Genomic DNA, 19797 nt, shown 5'->3' with positions numbered 1-19797 from the left:
CCCCTTAAGATGAGAATTTTGTTAGGCCCAGTCTTTGTAAACGACCTCCTTTCCCCAAGCATTTGTCTTGTGATGCAAGCATTCTCACTCAGCCAAGACTTTTCTACTACTGGTGTTCCTCGTTTTAAGTGATAATTCTGTTTGATACTCTCTAGAGGGTATATTCCTGCAAAATCACTACTACATCTGCAGGTAGTGGTAGTGTTGGATGTGTTGTGTTGTGCAGGGGATGGAAGTGTCAATAAACAGAAATACAGTTGCTCTCTTCCCTTCCCCACTTTCCTCTAATTTTGCTAACTGATACGTAACACAGTTGCCTTGGATTCTTTCTCTAACAGAAATGAAGAAATCAACATTTTACTGGAGACTTTGTACACTGTATCAGCTGACTTGATCATCTAAAATACAAATAAATACAATGCAGATGGCATCACATAAAATGTAAAACACAGAAAATGAAACTTACCGGTTAGGCTAGAAGGAAGAGAGAGCAATCCAGTTATTAAAATAAATGCTTTCATTTTCATTATAGGGAGTTAAATCTAGTTGGTAAAGTAGTGCTACTTTAACTCATCTGGAGACTTTTATCTACATTTTGTTGTGCAAAAGTCTACAGACCTTTACTCCTCGAAGCCAACTGTAGATATGAGATTTATGGTAACGAGCTTGTTTGTTCTTTGTCTACTACAGCAACAGGGCGTGAGGTATTTGAACATGTAAATACACATGACTCAGTTTCAGCCATTTCCCAATGCAGGAGGGGATTAAACTCTTTTTACAATAGTTTAACTCCTAATTTGCCATAAGCATGAATTCTTAGGGATTTGTGTAATATTTTTACTGTACTTTTTTAATATGACTTTTGCCAATACAAGTATTTTTTTGTCTAACACCTTTCTGTTCTCTCCCACTCCAGTTCTTTGTATAATATAGATTAAATACACATGGCTTCATGAAACATGTAAATTTTGATTTAAAAAACCTGTGGAGATGCTTAGTCTGACTGTGTCTAAAGATTTATATAATCTTTTATGGTGGAAGAACTTTCACACTTATTTCTCCACCCCTCTGCCATATTGACTAGCACTGATTTATTGTTTGGAATTCAGTAATATAGATTAAATCACAGATTCAGTCAAATTGGTTGCTCACCTGAACTGGCCAACCCAGGATTTCATCACTACAGACTTCATTTAAAAAAAAATTAGCAAAAGTATTTTGAATAATTTTCTTTTTGCAAAACTAATAAATGCTACTGCATAGTTCTGCAGGCTTTATGGTTCTGAATCAGTCTTCCACATAAGGTGCTGACAGATGTGAAATAAACAACAACGTGCTTTAGCAGAAGAGGCAGTGCATTAGTTCGACCCTGCTCTACAGAGTCCATATAGATTCCCCACTTTAGCAGAGCTTTTTGGCGCTTCTATTTAAGCTGATTCAATCAGGTATTAGATAAAAGCACCAAAAAAGCCCCACTGAAGCATCTGTTCTATACAGATGTTGGGCGAGCTGGTTCTAACTAACCTGATACCTCTTCTGGGCATGCACTGAGTTTAAAGCGCCCTTTTTTTTGCAGTTTTTTTACATCTGTATGCAGGTATAATGTCTAATACTGTTGGAGTGCTCTTGACAGCAGTGTCTATATAAAGTTTACATACTAGAAATTGTTATTCTTTGGATTTTAAGACTTCTACCATAAATCTACTGGGAACATCTGGATAGAGCATTACTGAAGCCTGACCTCACTAGAGTCTCTTCTCTTGTATCCACACTGGCACATGCCTCTCACTTACTTAAGCAGGCAAGGTTCTTTTGAATAGATGTGATAGCTTTTATTAAACCAACTAAGTAGTTTGAAAAAAGTTCTTAGCAAGCTTTTGGGCACAATCACCCTTCAGGCATAGGGAGTTTCTGCTGTTCTGAGACTCCAAGGAATGAGAGAAGCTAAAAGTGTGACAAGATGTCAGTGAGAATATAAATAGGTAGAAATTAGGAAGACAAAAGGTAGAGCAGGTGAGTAGGGAAGAAAATGGGGGGAGGGGGAATGCCAAAGGTGAGTCAGAGACTACAGTGGTGATAAATAATACAAGGTAAAAAAGAGGCTGTCTGTGAAAAAGGAAAAGGCTGGAAATTAGGAAGATAAAGGGCAAAAAAGTAGGGGAGGGGAGGAAGGGGGGGCAGAGGAAAAAACAAAGTAAGAGGTCAGGTCTGGCAGGTTGCTAGTAAATTGGATGTCAGGCAAGTTCGTTCTAATGTCATAATTCCAATGTCTATATTGAGTCTATGATTTTTTGTATCCAGTAGATTTATGAAGTAGAGTTCATAGGCTCGTCTGTGAAAGGTGTTTTGTAAGTTCCCTTTGAAGATTAGAACTGAGAGGTCGGAGAGAGCATGATTGCTTGTGCGAAGTGTGCCCCCACAGGTAGTTGTGTGTTCTTGTGTTTGATAGATTTTCAGTATGCATTCATTCTGATGGTCGGCTTTAGTTTGGTTTCTCCTCCATATTTTTCCATTGGGGCATTTGGTCCACTGGATGAGATGTATAACATATTTCTGGAGATGCAGGCGTAAGATCCTGGAATGGTGATGGTTCTGTTGTGGGGTGTGGTTATTGTGAGGATGATGGAGATGTGTTGGTGGGTTTTGCATTTTCTTATTCTGGCATGAGCCGTAGTTTGGGTCATAGGGAACTTGCATCTGGTGATGAGATTAGTGAGGTTTGGTGCTTGTTTAAAGGCTAGGATGGGTGGTTCTGGGAAGATCTCTTTTACGAATCAGGTCATAGTCTAGTATGGATTGCAGCTGTTTGAGGATTTTCCATGTAGGTTCCAGGGAATAGTGATGTCACAACTAATGGTGTGCAATTTGAGGGGGGTTTCTTTTTGTACTGCAGCAAATTTTCACGTGGTATCCAGGTTCCTCTTTCAAAAGTGCAGTCTGTCGCTCTGTTGGTTTAGAGTGATTGCTGGTTCTGTGTACGTTGGTCTGTGGGTTTCTTATATATGGTGGTTTGAATTTTTACAATTTTGGATATTGATCATGGTGTCCAAAAAGGAAATGCTGGTATTAGAGTATTCAAGTGATAGTCTGATGGAGAGGTGATGATTGTTGATTTCCGCCAAAAAATCAAACTGCAGGGTTTCAGTCCAAATGATGAAGATGTCATCTGTGTGTCTCAAGTCTAATAAGGGTTTGATGGTGCAGTTCTTGAGGAATTCTAGGTGGGCCATAAGAAGATTGGTATATTGTGGGGCCACTTTGGTGCCCATAGCTGTGCCCAGGGTCTGGAGGAAGCGTTGGTTGTTGAAACTGAAGCTGCTGTGTGTCAGGATGAAGTGTATGAGTTCAGTGATAACCTGAGGTCTGTACTCTGAGTTGTAATTTGTATTCTTGTAGATATGAGAGGCAGGCTTGGATGCCATCCTGGTGTAGGATTTTGGTGTGTAAGCTAATGACATCCATGGTGGCTAGAAGGGTATTGCTGGGAAACGTGGTCTGTGTTTTTGAGTTTTTGCGGGAAGTCTGTGTCTGAGATGAAACGCCGTCTTTGGGTGACAAGCAGTTTTAAGACGGATTCAGTGAAACCTGATATTTCTTCCATTTAGGGTTCCATGGTTTGAAAGGATAGGTCTGCCAGGGTTTCCTTGTTTGTAGATTTTAGGAAGCAGGTGTAAAGTCCCTGGGTTGAGTAGTGGAGGGATCAGGGTCTGAAGTTTTTCTTACAGTTCCGATGGAAATGTAATGGTGGTTTTGAGATGAAAAGTGGAAATGGATCTTCCTCTACTTTTTTAATGGTGTCAGAGTTGTCTGTTGGCGAGTGGCCAAGATGGGCAGGGGGGTGTATCAGTGGCGGGCTGCGGGGCATGGTGGTGGCACTGGCTGTAGCCACAGCACACCTGGACATGGCCAGACCTGTGCAGGTGGGGTGGGCTGTTGCTGTGGTCTGAAACCAGGGCTGCGCCAGGCTCTTTTGCACGTTAGGTAGAACTGTTACGCATTTGGTGAACTGAAAAAAACAGTTCATCAAATGTGTACAATACAGCTTTGCTTTCTGGCTTTAGGTCTAGGTTTCTGTAGTCAAATTTAGCTTTAGGCTAGGAACAGCTGTTGCATTTGTTCCTGAAGAAGTTGCACTTGTGTGTTCCTAGACTGAAATATCCCAGCATTAGAAGAGTGGTTATATGTACATGACAATCAGGTTTAGTAAATGGCTGACTGCATTGGTGCTTTTCTGCCATTGATTCAATGAAACGATCCTGGGATAGCAAAATGCATCTGAATGGTTATGTCCTGGGAGAAACTGCTAGTATTTTGTATTCTGCAAACCTCTTCAGGATTAATTTCAAGACGAGGATGTCTGAATCTGTGTAGGGAATGTCTGAATGATTGCAACTTGTTCCAAGATAAAATGGTTTACCCCAGGATAAATGCAGTATCTGTTTGTAGTCTTCAGTTGCTTGCAGGTGTTTTTAAAAAAAAAAAAAAAAAAAAAAAGCAGCACTTTAAGCAGAGAGAGCTCAAGTGCTGAGCCCAGCACATGCTCAGTAGAGGCAGCACCTTAGTTGGACCCGGCTCTGTAGCATCTGTATAGTTTGAGCACTTGTGGAGCTTTTTTGGGACTTTTATCCAATAGCTGATTGAATCAGCTTTAGCCAAAAGTGCCAAAAAGCCCCACTGAAGTGCCTGATCTATACAGATACTGCAGAGCTGGTTGAAGGCTGATTTAAACTAGATATAAGGAAAAACTTTACAGTCCAAGTGTTCAGGGTCTGGAACAGACTCCTTCCAGAGGTGGCGTGAGAACATACTCTGGACTCTTTCAAAAGGCATTTGGATGATGATTTTGCTGGGATCACTTGACCCCCGGCCGACTCCCTTCCTATAGCAGGGGGGCTGGAATTGATGGTCTCTCAAAGGCTCTTCTAGCTCCTAATGTCTATGAAAGTAACACGCCGCTTCTTTTGGTAAAGCGTGTTTAGGGAGGTGGGGAGTGGGGCAGGAGACAAAACATTAATGTCTGCAAGCAACCTGTCCTGAGGTTTCCAAAAAGGTTTTTTTTTTTCTTTCAAAGCTTTAATGTTGTGTTTTTGAGTGAATTTGACTTTTTATATTCAAATACTTCTCCCTCTTTTCCAGGAAACCCATGATGAATCAGCAGTTCTCTGGCTAGATGAAATACAAAAAGGAATTGATGATGCTAATAGGAATATAGAAGAAGCAGAAAACTGTAAGCAACAACCTGAATCTGAATTAAACTTGACTTCTTTTTATCCTGGAAAAAAAGCAAGGATTTCTCATTTTGATTCATGTTCACGTGAATTGTAGCCAGGTCAATTTAATGGCTCTCTTAAATGTATTTGGTTAAAAACAAAACACATTTTATTACAGGATGGTTGAAAGTGACTGAAATAAGATTTAAAAGCCAGATTACTGTTAAATATGTCCAGAACATCATGGATATTTCTTAGTTGATGTGATCTTTTACTGCTTAAATGTGATAAAACTGCAGGTTTCTAACACCACTATTTTCACAGAGCTGATGAAAAGTCATAAAAATGTTTCTTACAGCATGAAAACAAATGAGAGGATGAGAAAAGGAAACTACAGAGTAGTTGAAAAGCTAAGCAGTTACGATAAAAACTTGAGAGACGTCTTGTATGCAAGACCTTATCTATGTTGCAAGACCAGAATTCCTTACATGGTCACAACTTGGTTAGTCGATCCTTATTCCTCAGTAAATGTCAGTAATTTCCCTAACTTACAAGCTTGCCTTTTAATGATTGATAGTACTCTGAAAAATGACTTTTTTTTTTGTGTAGAAGCAAAAGGTATTCCAGTCCATATTGAACCTGACCTTATTCTATGAAAAAATAGCAGTCTGGAAAAGGTCAGAGTAGACTTGTCCTGGTTGTATAGCCTGTGCATACCAGCTTATAACGTTGTCTTCTTTCCCGGAAGTTTTGACTTGAGTATAAGCAATTATAAAAGCAATTTTATATAAGCAAACTATGAAAGAATTCTAAATAAAAAACACTAAATAGTTCGTAGTAGAAGAAAAATTTGACTAGAAACCATTGCATCAGTTTTTTAACATAGATGCATAGCTCATGAAAAATACTGTGTTAATGTCTCAAGGGAACTTCTGTACATCTACATACTTAAAAGGAAAATGCCGAATATGCCAAAGTTCTTTTGAAATATCTCTCATCACTGTTTGTCAATATCAAAGTACTTCTTTTTGCAGGCTGGATGATGTTTTTAAGTGGCTTTTGAGTTTTACAAAAAACTTTTAAAATTTTGAATGTCTAGTTAATATTTTTTTGCTTAATTGTTGTGATGTTTTATTTCATACAGGTGTGTAACTTTATTTTGTGTTTTTTGTGGTTAATAAGTACTGTATATAAAACTTTCTTTTCCTGGCTCAGTGTAGCCAAGGAATATTTATTATGAATGAATATGTATCTAAAGTAAAATACTAGTACTCTTAAATACTTACCTTGGCAACAAAAAAACATGATTATCTCTCAAAAACCATTTTCTGCCTGTTATGGAAAGGTCAAGTGTTTATAATGCAAATTACAAGTTTCAGGTTCATGTCATAGTATTTCTAATTCTAAATCAGTTGACTACAACTTGTGTAAGCTTTTATTTTCCTGTGTGTCAAATTTGGGGCTAGTTAATCCCAAATTTGGAGTTGTTTGAACACACGGACATGCACAAAGCCAATGCACCTCTCATTTGGTTGACTAATGCTGAGTAATTTTGTATTGGAACCTGTTACTCTCCTTCTGCATTGTTGCTGACTAATCTTAAATAAAACCGTCTTCACCAGAGATGGGTAAAAGATTTTAAACAACACCTTAGATGTATACATAGAATAGTGGAATGTGGCAAAAATAAGCCCTGGCTCTCTTAGGACTGAATGTGTTCCCCTTAACTTCATTTCTTCACTAACTACAGTATGAGCCATCTGATTCTGTAGCTCTGAGTGGGAAGGTCTCGAGGGAACTTTGCCAAAAAATTCTGGTCACTCCAGTGGTTGACTAATTATAAAAAATCAAAGGGGCTCTGGGTCCACTAGCAAAGTAGGTCCCTTGCCAGGAACAGACATTCAAAAAGCCAGAGCCTGGATTGATTCAACGTTTGCAGGTTAGTTTCACCTGCCTAAGTTAAACCAGTTTGTAGCAGTCCAAAGAGTATCTGTGCTGAGAAACTATGAGCACATGCCTACAGTTGCTTGGGCCAGGCCCCGGGAGGCACTACAGCAGCCCTTGGCTTCAGGGAAGCTGTGCAGGAGAATGGGGGAGGTGTGGCCAGCTGGGGCTGAACTGGCCAGAGGGGTTTAATTCCCCCCTTGCTGTCCCATGGCAGGGACCTGAGGCAGGTCTGCCGAACGCTTCTCCCTCACTGCTGCACCCACAGGCCACCATGGTCACTGAGGCAGAGTGGGCAGGAAGGAGGGTTATTCTCCCCTCTACTCCCACTGCCTCCTGGGGACCACAGCCAGGTCTGCCTACCCTGCCCGCCACCACCAATCAGCAGAAAAAGCCCCCTCCTGTCACCTGCCGAATGCTGGACGGAAGGGGAATAACCTCCAGTCCTGCCCCCTCCCTGTCATGGTGTTGCACTGCAGGGTGGGCAGAGCTGTGGTGGACTGCACACGTCAGCACCAGGGCCCAGAGGAGCCAGGGCCTTCCAAGGCCCCCCAGTGCTACAGTCCATAGCATCTTTCCTTGCCTTGCAGCACAGCCAATACCCCACTGGGAAGGGGATTGCTCTGCGGGAAACTGTGACAAGGGTGCTGCCCCATCACAGTCACTCCCCTCCCGCCACTTCAGTGACCAGGTGGGGGCAGGGCCGGATGCCACTGGCAGGTCCCTTTGTGAGGGGCAGGGAAAGGAGTTATTCCCCCCTCAACTCCCAGGACACCGCAGTAGGATCTGCCCACTGAGTGGTGGGATTAACCCCCTCTTGTCCCCTCTGCCAGACACTGGAAAGAAGGGAAATAACTTCTGCCCCCTCCCTCCCTCCCCCCCAGGGGCCCAGAAAAGTTGGAAGATTGTGATGAGCACTGGTATGCTAATACTGGTGACTAGAAAGATGCTCAGATAGATGTATAATCAATGCTGACACTTCCATAGTCCAGAAATCAGTAGTAGCTGCTGATACTCTAAGGCTGTGCACTGATTATTGCAGTCATTTTCAGTGCATCACAAGAGCAGAGTTCAATTTCTTTTAAGCCTGGATAAATAACAGATGTGGTAAAGAGGCAAGCTGTCTCATTCTGTTTCTAATATCTGGAGCAGGATGTAAACTTTCCTTAAAAATCAGCTATCGATATCAGCCGCAAAAATCTCTATCAGTGCACCCCTATATACTTTGTCTGCTTTTGTGATCAGACTGTCATCTTGTTTGCAGATTTAATGTTTCTAGCCTGGCAACGTTTTGGGGGGGGGGTCATTCCCATATTCACTTTTAACTCTGATACCAGTTTGCGAAGACTTTTGTAAAACTTAAGGGACAGTTTCTGCAGGGTCAGTTCTGCTAGAGGTAGAAATATGTACAAGGGAAGCAGTGGGAATTGCTCCTGCATTAAGCTTTCTGCTCATGTGCACAGAGTTGTTTTGCGGTTTTGGTTTTTTTTAATATACCTCCCATACACACTTCAGTGTAACAAACAAGCTGTGGGAGACTGTTTCAGTGGCTCATTCCAGTTTCCTCATCGCCTAGGAAATTTGATAGTATGCTGGGGTATGACCATAAATTGGTTTGTCTTCTGCTTTGCCTATGCCTGAATTTTTCTATAAAGGAATACTGTTATAACATTGAAGCGTGGAGGGCTGGTATTGCATTATGCATGTGTGTATGTAGCTTCTAAACATTTCTAGTGGGGAAGCACATTCTTTACATATGTGCACATCTTTCAGCTATGTGACATACCTAATTTTCAGTGTAATTTTGTTTAGTGGCTCTTGGAACTTCAATGATTAACAAGTGTTTGGAAAAAGGTGATTCAGAACCCCTCCTAGCTATATTGCAGTCTCCTAAATATGGCTTAAGAGTTGTTCCAGAGTGTGCTGAAGCCTATTACCAGAACCTTTTGGAAGCCAAGAATTTAAAAACCAAAGAAGGTAAAAACTAAAAATCCTTTGAATGGGGGGACCCATATATGTAGGGGAGTTGAAGGCCTTGTGAAAAATGGAAACTAAGCCACAGTGTTACTGTGGGAACCTGGAATTTTTCCTTTTTCCACTGGATTATTCAGAGGGGTTTGTTTGTTTTCACTTAACTCCTTTTAGAGCTTGACTATATTGAGTAAATTCATCACAATGTGTATTCATCATTTGGTTCTGAATTCTTTGCTCTGCCTTGCCCGTGTGGAAGGGAGGGATAGTTGTGTCTGAAGCTTCCTGGGGGCTGAAGTGGGTCTGAGTAACTTACTGCACCATGGTACAGAGTCTCACAGCCATTCTTTCCCACTGCCCTACACTAACCACTACACTGGAGAGGCTTTGGCTGTGTATGTCTGCCCGTTGCTCTTTCTGCATTTGGGAAGCTCCCCAGAGCTGTCAGAACCCATTCAGGGCCTCTAGCAATGCAAGAGCAATTTCACATGGTGCAGCTGGAGCCAGAATCTGGCCCCCTTTTCTTTGAACAGGACTTTCCTATGTAAAACTGTCAGCTAGTTCTGGATAACCCAATAAGCTGAAACTTTTAAATATAGCAGTCCTGGTTTACAGTGTCTAGTACCTCATATTTAATATATTAATACAAAGCCTTTTCCCAGTATAAAGAAGTACTTTCTGCATATAGCAAGAATTGAGAGATTGGGAAGCTTTCTGATCAGGTTTACCTTGGAACCTTTTATCCATGAGGAGACTTACTCAAGACATTTAAGATATAGACTTGTTTTTGTTTCCCAAAAGCTGATAGTGGTGATTTGGGTAATAACATGAATATGGCCAGTCTGTAGTATGCATCCATAGTTAACAAGGCCCAGCCTGTAGCGGATACTGCGAAAACAAATCTTATCTTTTTTTCTAACACTTGTCTTGGTTCTATTTGCATTAGTAACAGTGAAAGTCTTGGGCTAGATTGGTGGCTGCCAGGATCTGGGTAGAGTTAAATAGCATGTACTTTACATATTGGTGGCAGCTGGTGGTCAGTCAGTCTAATAGGTAGAACCTGGAGCATTCATAGCTGGGTGGTTTGTAGGCTGCTTAGTTTGTAGCACATTGCTGAATTAAACATGATTTACTTAACTGTTTACTGTGGCTTTTGTTTCAAAGAGCTCCACTTCTCTGATTTAGGTGGAGCTCATCAGCTTTCCCTTGTTTGGAAAAATCCCACCCTTTTGCAACTAAAATTGAAGCCATACCTGGTGGTTCTCTGTACACCCACAGGCACTTTGCAAACCTGTGTCTTTGCAGGGGAGTTCACAAAGTATCTGGATCATGCTGTATACTGCCTTCAGGCTGAGTGTCCTGTAGCAGAAGAATTGATCAGTGTTAACACAACAGGATATTTTTACAAATAGTCCCTAAAATTGACTTGTGTTGACATTCATACATGAGTAATCATGGAAAGCTTTTTTTGTAGAGAAAGTCAGGTGTAGGGAAGGGGAGAAACTGTAATAGTGTTCTGATTGTATGTATTAACAGTAATCCCTACTGCTTTTTAGATATTAATGAAAGCCCATGGATCAAACAAGTAATGAATGATATGTATGATTATTATTACAATGTGGAAACTGGAGAAGGTACCTGTGTTCCACCTGAAGGAATTGTACCAAAAACTTCTTGGCTGACCAGTGATGAAATCCAGGTAGGATGCAAAAATGTTCAAAATGATTGCACACTAATGTGGCACAGAGTGGGTAAAAATATGGTTATTTCATCGTTTTGAAGCATTCAAAAAGCACTTAAAATAGAAAGAAAAGAGGAGGAATCCTCTAACTGTATTTCATTGCAGGCTGTTCATTCCCCAAGTACAGTAGAATTTAATTATCTAATCAAATCCTTTAAAAGGTGGCTAATACCCCATGTGCAGTCCAAGAGGATCTTACCTTGGCTCATATCCCATAAGTTGTAAGTTCCCTTAAAACTGCTTTTAAATCTTCCAAGTCCATCTAATCCTGTTTACTATCACTTATTGAAGTCCTCTACACAGTATAGGTTTTATACAGTCATCAGTTTAGGAAAACTGTTGACCATGTGCACAACTGCTTTCCTGAATCAGGGGCTATATTGAGGTCTAACTACATTGTGCAGTTCAGACACTGAGGCAAGATACAGACATTCAAAAAGCCCCAGGCAAAATCACTCTAACTTGTGTGGTTTTCTGTAAGCAGCATAGTTTTAGATCAGGAGCAAACAGAATGCACATTCACCCTTGGGTTCTGCCATCTTTAAATCAGTCTGTGTGTGCACCGAACTTCCATTCATTGCAAGTGTAGACCTGTTTCTGATTACTTCTACCAATAAAGGTGCTATGTCTGTACCTGGCCTGAAATCCCTATATGGATAAATCCTGTTTAAACATATAACTAGACTGCATTTAACTAGGCTTTTGCCAATTTCTGCTGCATAATGCTACAACATTGAGGTAAAAATTTATGTATACTTATGTAATTTTCTCCCATTTCTAACACTAACTGCTTCTTATACTGATGCAGTGCATCTGCAGTAGACTTGAACTGCTGCAGCTGCATCAATAATTACAATCCCAAAACAGATAATGTTGCCAGTTCCAGGTTCTTCAGTAAGACTCCTCATATGCATGAGTATTTATACATAAACACATGGGTTAACTTTGTAGACTCTTTAGCTTCTTGGGAGAGGCTGGAAGTGTTGCAAAACCAGAGTTTTCAAACTTTAATATAATGTGCTGGGTTGTTTAAAATTAATCTGTTCAGCTGCTGTCATCTGAAGGGAGTTCAGTCCTCCCTTTTAAAGTTTTAAACAGATTCATAATGGTAGCAAATTGGCTGTCAATTCTCAACAGCCAACTACTGTTAAACTAGGCTGGTAAATTGGAGGGATTTTCATAATGCATGCTGGGGATCTAGATGAGCTTTGGAAATTTATTTGGGGTTTGCTTAATTGTTTATTAAATGCCTGACCTTTTTACATGATCTCTTACCAGAAAATTGTTGAGCAAGTTACAGCAGATTACAATCGAGAGCAGCTGTGGTTTGCTAATGAAAACTTGATTGTTCAGCTACAAGCCCAAGCAAGGGGATTCCTCATTAGAAAAAGTTATAAGGAGAGAAAAACTTACCTCCAAAATCAGGAACCATCTGTCATCAAAATACAGGTACTGCTGTGCACAAATAGAAATCAGTTACTTTCTTTAGTGTGCTGCTAGCTTTTTACATGACAAACTAAATGCCTGTCATTGTCTGATGCTAATGCAGAACAAATACCTTCATGTTCTTGATTGGCAAAACTGAATTATTGGGTAAATATGTCCCTGTCTTCTCTGAAAGAAAGAAATATTGTTTTTAAAATGGCAAAACTCCAAATTTTTATAGTGACTATAGGTTATATGCTATATAACATAATTGGAGATGCTTAGTAACACCTGTAACTAGCTGCTTTCTCTGTTCTGCTTTGAACTGTTGTAGTACTAGGGATTTGGGGTAAGTTGGAAGATACTAGTTAATATTTCAGCATTAGTGTTCTGCCAAGGAATGGTTTACTCAGGAAATACATTCCTTTCTCTGCTCTCCCCAAGCCCAAAAGCTCTCTGCTTACTCTTTGTGAAGTTGTTGGTCATAGGGAGTGGCTGTGTTAACAATATAGCCTGATTCCAAGAGCATTAGCTGGATTTTTGCATGTGTGTACTCTGAAAGGGGTTCAAAGAGAGCTTCTGGTTTTGTTTTCTTTTGCTGAGCAAATTATGAACTTGGATAACTTGCAGTTATTTATAAATATTTTGCAATGTCCCTGTATATATTGAACTTAGTAAATAATTTTAAATTCTTTACTAGTAAAGTGTAGAGTTTTTTTGGTTGATTGGTAGGTTGGTTTGTTTTTTGTTTGTTTTTTTAAAGTCACTTTCTAAATATGCATGCCTTTAGCAGGGAGTTAAAGCTTACTTTTTGTGTTACTTTGGCCACTATAAGCAGTGTGTTATGGTGAATTCTACAGCTATTTGAATTAATTGTACTAGGTGACCTAGTAAAAGATTATATTCAGTTTTGAGTGGCTTATCAAAACATGGTTTTAGAGGTGCTATAATCGGGGGGGGGGGGGAAGAGGGAAAGAATGAGGGAAATAGCTGTGAAAACTCCACTTACATGAGATGGTTATTAGCACTTGCTGGCCAGAACCCTCACCATGCTTAGTTGATGGTCTCCAACAGGTAACCCAAGCTCAAATAGGTAGGGGATGCATCTACATCTGCATTTAATCCAGGATCAGTTTAGTTGCGAGTAAACACTCCTGGGCAGGCATCTACACATGCAGGGAAGCAGGAGCAGATGGCAGCAAACTGGGCCCCTGCCGCCACCATGGGGAGCTCTAGGTTTTCCCTGGGTGCTAGCCCAGGGGCTGGCAGGGAGCATTGGGCCAGGAGACAGCTGTCTCCTGGCCAGGGCTGGCACATTACAATCTGCCCCCAGGGATTGCCTGCTGCTGGAGCAGGGACAATGTCCCCCTGTCCTGGCAACAGGGAGCTCCTGGCTCTAGCTCCCCTATCAGGGGCAGGGGACTTGGAAACTGCTGTAGGGGAGGAGTAGGTCCCAGCCCCCTGTCCTAATCTGTTGGTGGGGCAGCTAGCTGCTAGCTCACTGCTAGCTGCCCCCAGCAGATTGGGGCAGGGGGCTGGGACCTACCCCTCCCCTGCAGCTCTTTTCAAGCCCCATGTCTTGATCACTTGATCTGGGATGGTTCCCAGCCCCCAGTCTGGTCTGCGACTGGGAGCTTGTTCCTTGCTATCTGAGCGTGGAGCTGGGTAGGTAACAAGCTGGGGAGCTTGTTCCCTGATCGGCTCTGCAAGCCCAGAGCTGGCTGGGGAACAGGCTGGGGAGTTTCTTCCTCACCCAGCCTGTTCCCCACCTAGCTTTGCACTCATGGAGCTGGGCAGGGAGCAGGCACCCCAGCCACACCATTAGGGAGCTCTCGGTGCCAGCTCCAGACCACAGGGCAGGCTCTGGAAGACCCTTATATCCCAGTGCCAGCACCATGGTTGCAGAGATTAAGGTTTTCCCAGTGCCCCACTTCCCAATTTGTGATCTTGAAGTTGCGGGGGCTTGGAGATCCCAGCTGCTGGGGCAGAAGGATGTAATGCCTTCCTGGGCTCTGGTGGCAGAGCCTGCCTCTAGCAGCTGGTAGCTCCCAGGGGCAGGGAGCAATCTCTTGCCCCCTATGTACAGCTGACTGGGAGCAGATTTGCTCCTCCTCAGTTGTCTCCATGAGCACTACTGTGCCATTACCAATTGAAAGTAAATTTGCTACTTGCATTTGCAGGCAGCAAACTTACTTGTTATTAGTGAGGTTTACTTCATAGTAAAAGTGCATGTGTAGATGCACATGCTGACTGCATGGTAAACTATGCTACTGCGTAATTAAGCATTTCATGTAGACATGACCAGGGAGATGGTAGATGATGATATCATAAGGTAGAGCAGAAGTAAGAGCAAGTTGAGATGAAAATAAGTTGGTATGTAGGAGGTCAATTGGCAAGAGCTGTGCTGAAGAAGAATCTGCCATATTTACTCGACTCTGACAGCCCCCCAGTAATTAGATTGTATACATGGAATTTGTTATAATACTTCATGTGTAGAATCTAATTATTGGGAGGTCATTTTGAATTCATCCTCCACACTGCTGCAAGGGGGTAGGCAATGAGGGGGGCTTCAGTTCCCCTGCTGCCCCCCTCATCCCATCCCCCCCCTTACTTTGGTCTGTGCTGGCAGGCTCTGTCCCTGTTCTAGCCTGAGCCATTAAGCACAGCCCCAGCCCAGCTCCCATAACAGCCATGTGTGGGCTGTGCACTGCTGCTGTCGGGTCATGCCCAGTGCTGTAGGCTGCAGTGTGCATTGAACCTGCCAGCACAGAGCGAGAGTGTGGAGGAAGAGGGACAGGCTGAGAAACAGAGGTTGTGTGGGGAGAGAGAAAAGATTGGGGGAGGAGGGGGTGATGCAGGGAGGACCGATTAAGGTGCAGAGGTGGTAGGGAGTGGGGGACAGGCAGGAACTACAGCTATGACCCCGATCCTGGGTAGGGGCTGGAGATGCAGCTGCGGCAGGTGCTTGCTTCCCCACCGCTCATGCTCCATTCTAAGACAAGGGGCTTTTTCCTGCATGGTAAATGGTATGGGGAACCCTAGTCTTTAGTATCAAGTTGGTACAGTAGTTGAGCTACAGCAGTGCAGGTAGAGGACAGTGACTTGGAAGAGAAGACAAGATTAGGAATCAGCATGGTCACATGGGCCCATAGAATATATAGTCAACTATGACATGGGGTTACAGGCCTGACTGACAAAGTGTTGGCAGTGTCACCAGTGGCAGAGAACAGAGTTGGGATGCTGTGGGAGAGAAGGAAGTTATTGCACCATTAAGCTGATGTCCAGCAAAGCTGAGCTTCCTCAGAACAGGGAGATAGATATAGGTCAACACTCAGCCAAAAGGACAAATGTTTGAATCCATAGAACAGATGTGGGCACTAAAGGCATGTAAAGGGATGCATGCCTGCCTTCTTTTGTTTCCTTTTCATGTTAACAGCAGCGTTTGTGTAGAACCATATGTTGGTTATGTTAATATATGCAGATTTAGATTGGTGGTCATAATAAGCCTCCTGCCTCCTAAAAATAGGCTTTCTGGAAGGGACACAAGCAAAGGAAGAGCTACACCAACAGATTACAGGTGCTTAAAGGAGACATTGCTGCTATTATCAAGGTAAGCTATTTGTTTGTGAACAGTGACAAAGGGGTCAGTGCTATGGATGATGCTTCCTCATAATATGGGTCCCCCAATTCTTGTAAGTCATGTGAGTCCAGGGGGAAGTTCTGCAGTGGTGTAAGCTCTTCATTCTAGTGAGGTTTCTGGTAGGTCTAGAGCAAAGGTTCTCAACACTCTTAGACTTGAAGCATCCCTGGATAGAGTCAAGGTACCCCTGAGTAGATCTGAGGCACCTCTCAAGAATTGCCAGCTCTTAGTTTTCACTTGATTTTTCTGTAGTCAAGAAAGAAAAAAAAACAAAGAAAATCTTCTGTTGCAGAGAACTCAGACCACAACAGTCACAGTATTTAAAATGCTATTGATTCCTGTGTGGAATCTCTGGGTTTATCTTGTGATTTCATGTTTCCACACCTAACAGTGTGAACATTGTGTGGCACCTTGGTTGAGAGCCACTGGCTTAGAGCTTCTCTTTTTTTCTAATGACAGCAACTTAAAATCCATGAAGATTGCCCATTGGATGTTTAAACTGTCCATTCCATAGCAAATTCTGTTCTTGTGTGCTCGTAGAGGGGAGCTGCTTCTTGAGACAGGAAATGAGAGAACATAATACTGTGAGATTTTTTTTTTTAATTGAAAAACTGAGCCAGTCTCTGTTAAAAAATGTCCTTCTGCAAAGTGTCTTGTAACAGTTGGTGGTGATAATGTGTCTAGTGATTTTTATTGTTACATCGTAATGACTACCTTTTGTAAAGAACAACATTGTTATACCTCATGGTATCTCTGCTGAGACTGGTAAGTAAAAATGTCTTGCCCATTGTCACAGCCCCGCAGGCTCCTGGTAAAGCTGGAAATAGACCCAGTTTCTTGACAGCCAGTCTCTAGTGTGATGTCAATAGACTACATGGGAGTTGTGTGCATATGCCATTGATAGAAAAGTCAGGCTTTTGTTCACTATTATGGATTTCCTAATAAAAGCTCAAGCAGTGCCACCTCTTGGTTTTTGTGACTTGCAGATTCAGTCTTGGCTAAAAATGTGCCTGGCAAGGAAAGCTTATAGGAAACGGCTGCAGTATTTCAAGGATCATGTAAGTCTCTTCCTCCTCTTTTTTTGAATCAAGAGTACTAATGTAGTAATAGTATAACTGAACATATTGGATTATCTGATGTCTTTCTGAATAAAACATTTTTAATGCAAGGTATTAAAAGTTCTCCTACTTATACCTATGCTGAAAAAACCTGTCCTCCCAACAGAGATCATGAATCAGCATTAGAGAATTCTTGTTTGATGTTTTCTAACTATTTTAGTCTGTCTCTTCCAGAATGAAGAAATTGTAAAAATACAAGCATTTCTTAGAGCAAATAAAGCTAGGGAAGACTACAGAACACTAAGTAAGTGCTGATTTACCTAAAGTTTTTAAAATGTAAATGTGAGGGAAGCATTTTCTTGTAACTTGTGGCTTGTATCCTTAAGTTTTCTTCATTGTTTCTTCAGAAGCATGCAGCTGAAATTCCCAAGTATAGCACTTATTAACAATGCAATTTTAACTTTAGCTAGAACTACGTTCATACTTCAGTGTATTTACACGCAAGTCGAATTACAAGTTATTCTTGCCCTCAATAGCATAAGCGTATCTTCATATTTTAAAATTTTGTACAATTCCTACAGTGGCATCAGTGGTCAGAATACCACACTGGTATTTTTGCAGTGTTACATTTTTACACATTTGGCAAGTAAATAATGAACTCATTTACTTGCCTACAGTTGGTGCTGAAAATCCACCCCTCAATGTCGTACGCAAATTTGCCTACCTCCTGGACCAAAGTGACTTAGACTTCCAAGAAGAACTGGAAGTAACGAGGTTAAGGGAAGAGGTTGTTACAAAAATCCGATCCAATCAACAGTTGGAAAAAGACTTGAACTTGATGGATATAAAAATTGGACTGCTGGTGAAAAACAGGATTACTCTGCAGGTCAGCAAGCTTTATTCAAATTGTTTTCATAGTGTGCATTGGAGGTAGTAGAGTTCTGAACTCCCAAAGAATGCAGGATCAGTTAAGATATTCCTGGGAATATGCTTCTCTTCACATTACTAGGCTGCATTCCTGGCCACATGCATGCTGCGGCTGCATGCAGCTTCTGTCGGTGATGTTATTAGCTACACCAGCCAAAAGTAATGGTGCAAGCAACAGTGGCACTGGGAGGGGTGATTTTATGTGGAATTTTCAGGTGGTTGTAACCCACCCTGTAGCCACCCCTCCCGGCACCACTGCTGCTGCCCACCTCAAGTGCAGCCCCAGCCCAGCCCCCTAGCTGGAAAGAGGCTGCTGCAGTCCCTGCCCCAAGCCCACAGTGGGTGGCCCACCATCTCACCCCATGGACAAATCCAAAGGGGCATATGCCACCCATGCCTCCCTTGGGGGTGCACGCAGTGGTGGGGAGCTGCCCCCACTCTCCCACAGATGAGCTGCGGGCAGCTCCATCCCACTTCTGGCGGAGTCGCCTTCACCACCATGGCTGGGCAGTGCCTGCCCCTGCCCTACTCCCTCCCCTCACCATAGGGATCTTTCCCTCCACAGACTTACCAGCCAGGCACTGCTCTTTACGCTGCTGGGCTGGCTGCGTGCAGGCTGTAGCTGCACACATGCACTTGACACTTATTGGTGATGTTACTGCTCATCTACACCGGCCAAAAAACGCTGACTGCCAACATAACTTTCCTTTTATTAGTGCCAATCAGACACGTGACCGAAATATCAGTGCACCTCTGGTGTGTGCTTGTCTTCTTAACATACTACATTGTGTAAATATAAAAAAAAAAAATACTGTTCAAACAGGAGATTTCAACATATGAGTGAGAAGCTTTGCATAAATACATTTAGCTTTTGTGTAAATACATTTCCTGTACATTCATTTATGTCTACAGGATGTTGTGTTGCACAGTAAGAAGCTAAACAAGAAAAGCAAAAATCAGGTAGAAGAGATGGTGACAGGTGACAAACAGGGTATCAAAGGCTTGAACAAAGAAAGGAGAAAAAAGCTGGAGGCCTATCAACACTTGTTTTATCTTCTACAGGTAAGTCTCAGGCAGGTGCATTAACCTGTCCACAAATGGCACATGCCAATAAAGCTTTAAAGGATGTTCATAGCTTGTTGGTGCCAACATTTCTGTGTGATGTAGAGTACCATACAAACCAGATACAAACCCTGCCAGCCAACTTTTTTCGTTGGATGATTATTGTTTTAAGTGGGCTTTACTACAGAATGCTGCATAGTTTAAATTTGATCCCCTAATAAAAAAAAGTCACCCCACTATCATTCCACTTTCTAGGAAATAATATTGTTGTTATGTTCCTTTAAATTGTGGAAATTCCCGACTCTTACATTTATGTAAATTTCTGTTTGTTTGTCCTTGTTCGGTTTTGTTTCCCTTCCTGGTGTTTCCTTTTCCTTCCCACCTCCACCTAGTCAACTCAGTTTGCAAGCATAATTTAGCTTCTAGCTGGAAAATATTCCTGTCTTCTACTACAATAGCCTTTTCAACTGGCTTAAGTGGATTTATGATTCCCAAGTGAATTTGATTTAAATCTTAAATGAAACCACTCTGTGCAGTGAATAAGTAGGGTAAGATTTTAACCTCACAATATGTGAATGTCATCTTAATGCCCAGTACATATTTGCTGTCTGTGGCTGTGTGGTACCTGCTGCCACCGACCTGTCTGCAGTGCCACACACTGAACATTCAGGTGTTCCCCAGTATGCTGCAATCTAGCAGCATGGGCATATTGTTTTAACCCTGGAAGATCCTGGAGTCTGGGTGAGGGAGATCCCCGCCCTCCATTAATGCTGACCTCATGAAGGAACACCTTGAGAAGCTGGATACCTTCAAGTCAGC

The 19797-nt window shown here is 42.1% G+C and overlaps 2 protein-coding genes across 5 annotated transcripts in view; one reads left to right on the top strand and one right to left on the bottom strand.

Annotated features, from left to right (window-relative positions):
• The window catches only part of F2RL2 (coagulation factor II thrombin receptor like 2), a 5283-nt gene extending 4448 nt beyond the window's left edge, over positions 1-835 (bottom strand). The window contains exon 1 of the mRNA XM_019532224.1: positions 467-835. Within this exon, the coding sequence (XP_019387769.1) occupies positions 467-527 (61 nt within the window). The 5' untranslated portion in view covers positions 528-835. The remainder of the gene's footprint in view (positions 1-466) is intronic.
• IQGAP2 (IQ motif containing GTPase activating protein 2) overlaps positions 1-19797 on the top strand; it is a 157147-nt gene that overhangs the window by 110052 nt on the left and 27298 nt on the right. For all 4 annotated transcript variants that reach the window (XM_019532223.1, XM_019532219.1, XM_019532220.1 and 1 more), the window contains 9 exons: positions 5137-5227; positions 8967-9131; positions 10682-10824; positions 12145-12315; positions 15818-15901; positions 16918-16989; positions 17224-17293; positions 17667-17875; positions 18829-18978. In XM_019532223.1, coding sequence (XP_019387768.1) covers positions 5137-5227; positions 8967-9131; positions 10682-10824; positions 12145-12315; positions 15818-15901; positions 16918-16989; positions 17224-17293; positions 17667-17875; positions 18829-18978 — 1155 coding nt within the window. The remainder of the gene's footprint in view (positions 1-5136; positions 5228-8966; positions 9132-10681; positions 10825-12144; positions 12316-15817; positions 15902-16917; positions 16990-17223; positions 17294-17666; positions 17876-18828; positions 18979-19797) is intronic.

The sequence above is a fragment of the Crocodylus porosus genome, unplaced genomic scaffold, assembly GCF_001723895.1.
Source record: "Crocodylus porosus isolate Cpor-Errol unplaced genomic scaffold, CroPor_comp1, whole genome shotgun sequence".
In the NCBI taxonomy this organism is placed as follows: Eukaryota; Metazoa; Chordata; order Crocodylia; family Crocodylidae; genus Crocodylus; species Crocodylus porosus.
Note: the sequence above shows the minus strand (reverse complement) of the source record. Positions and strands in the feature narration are given on the sequence as shown.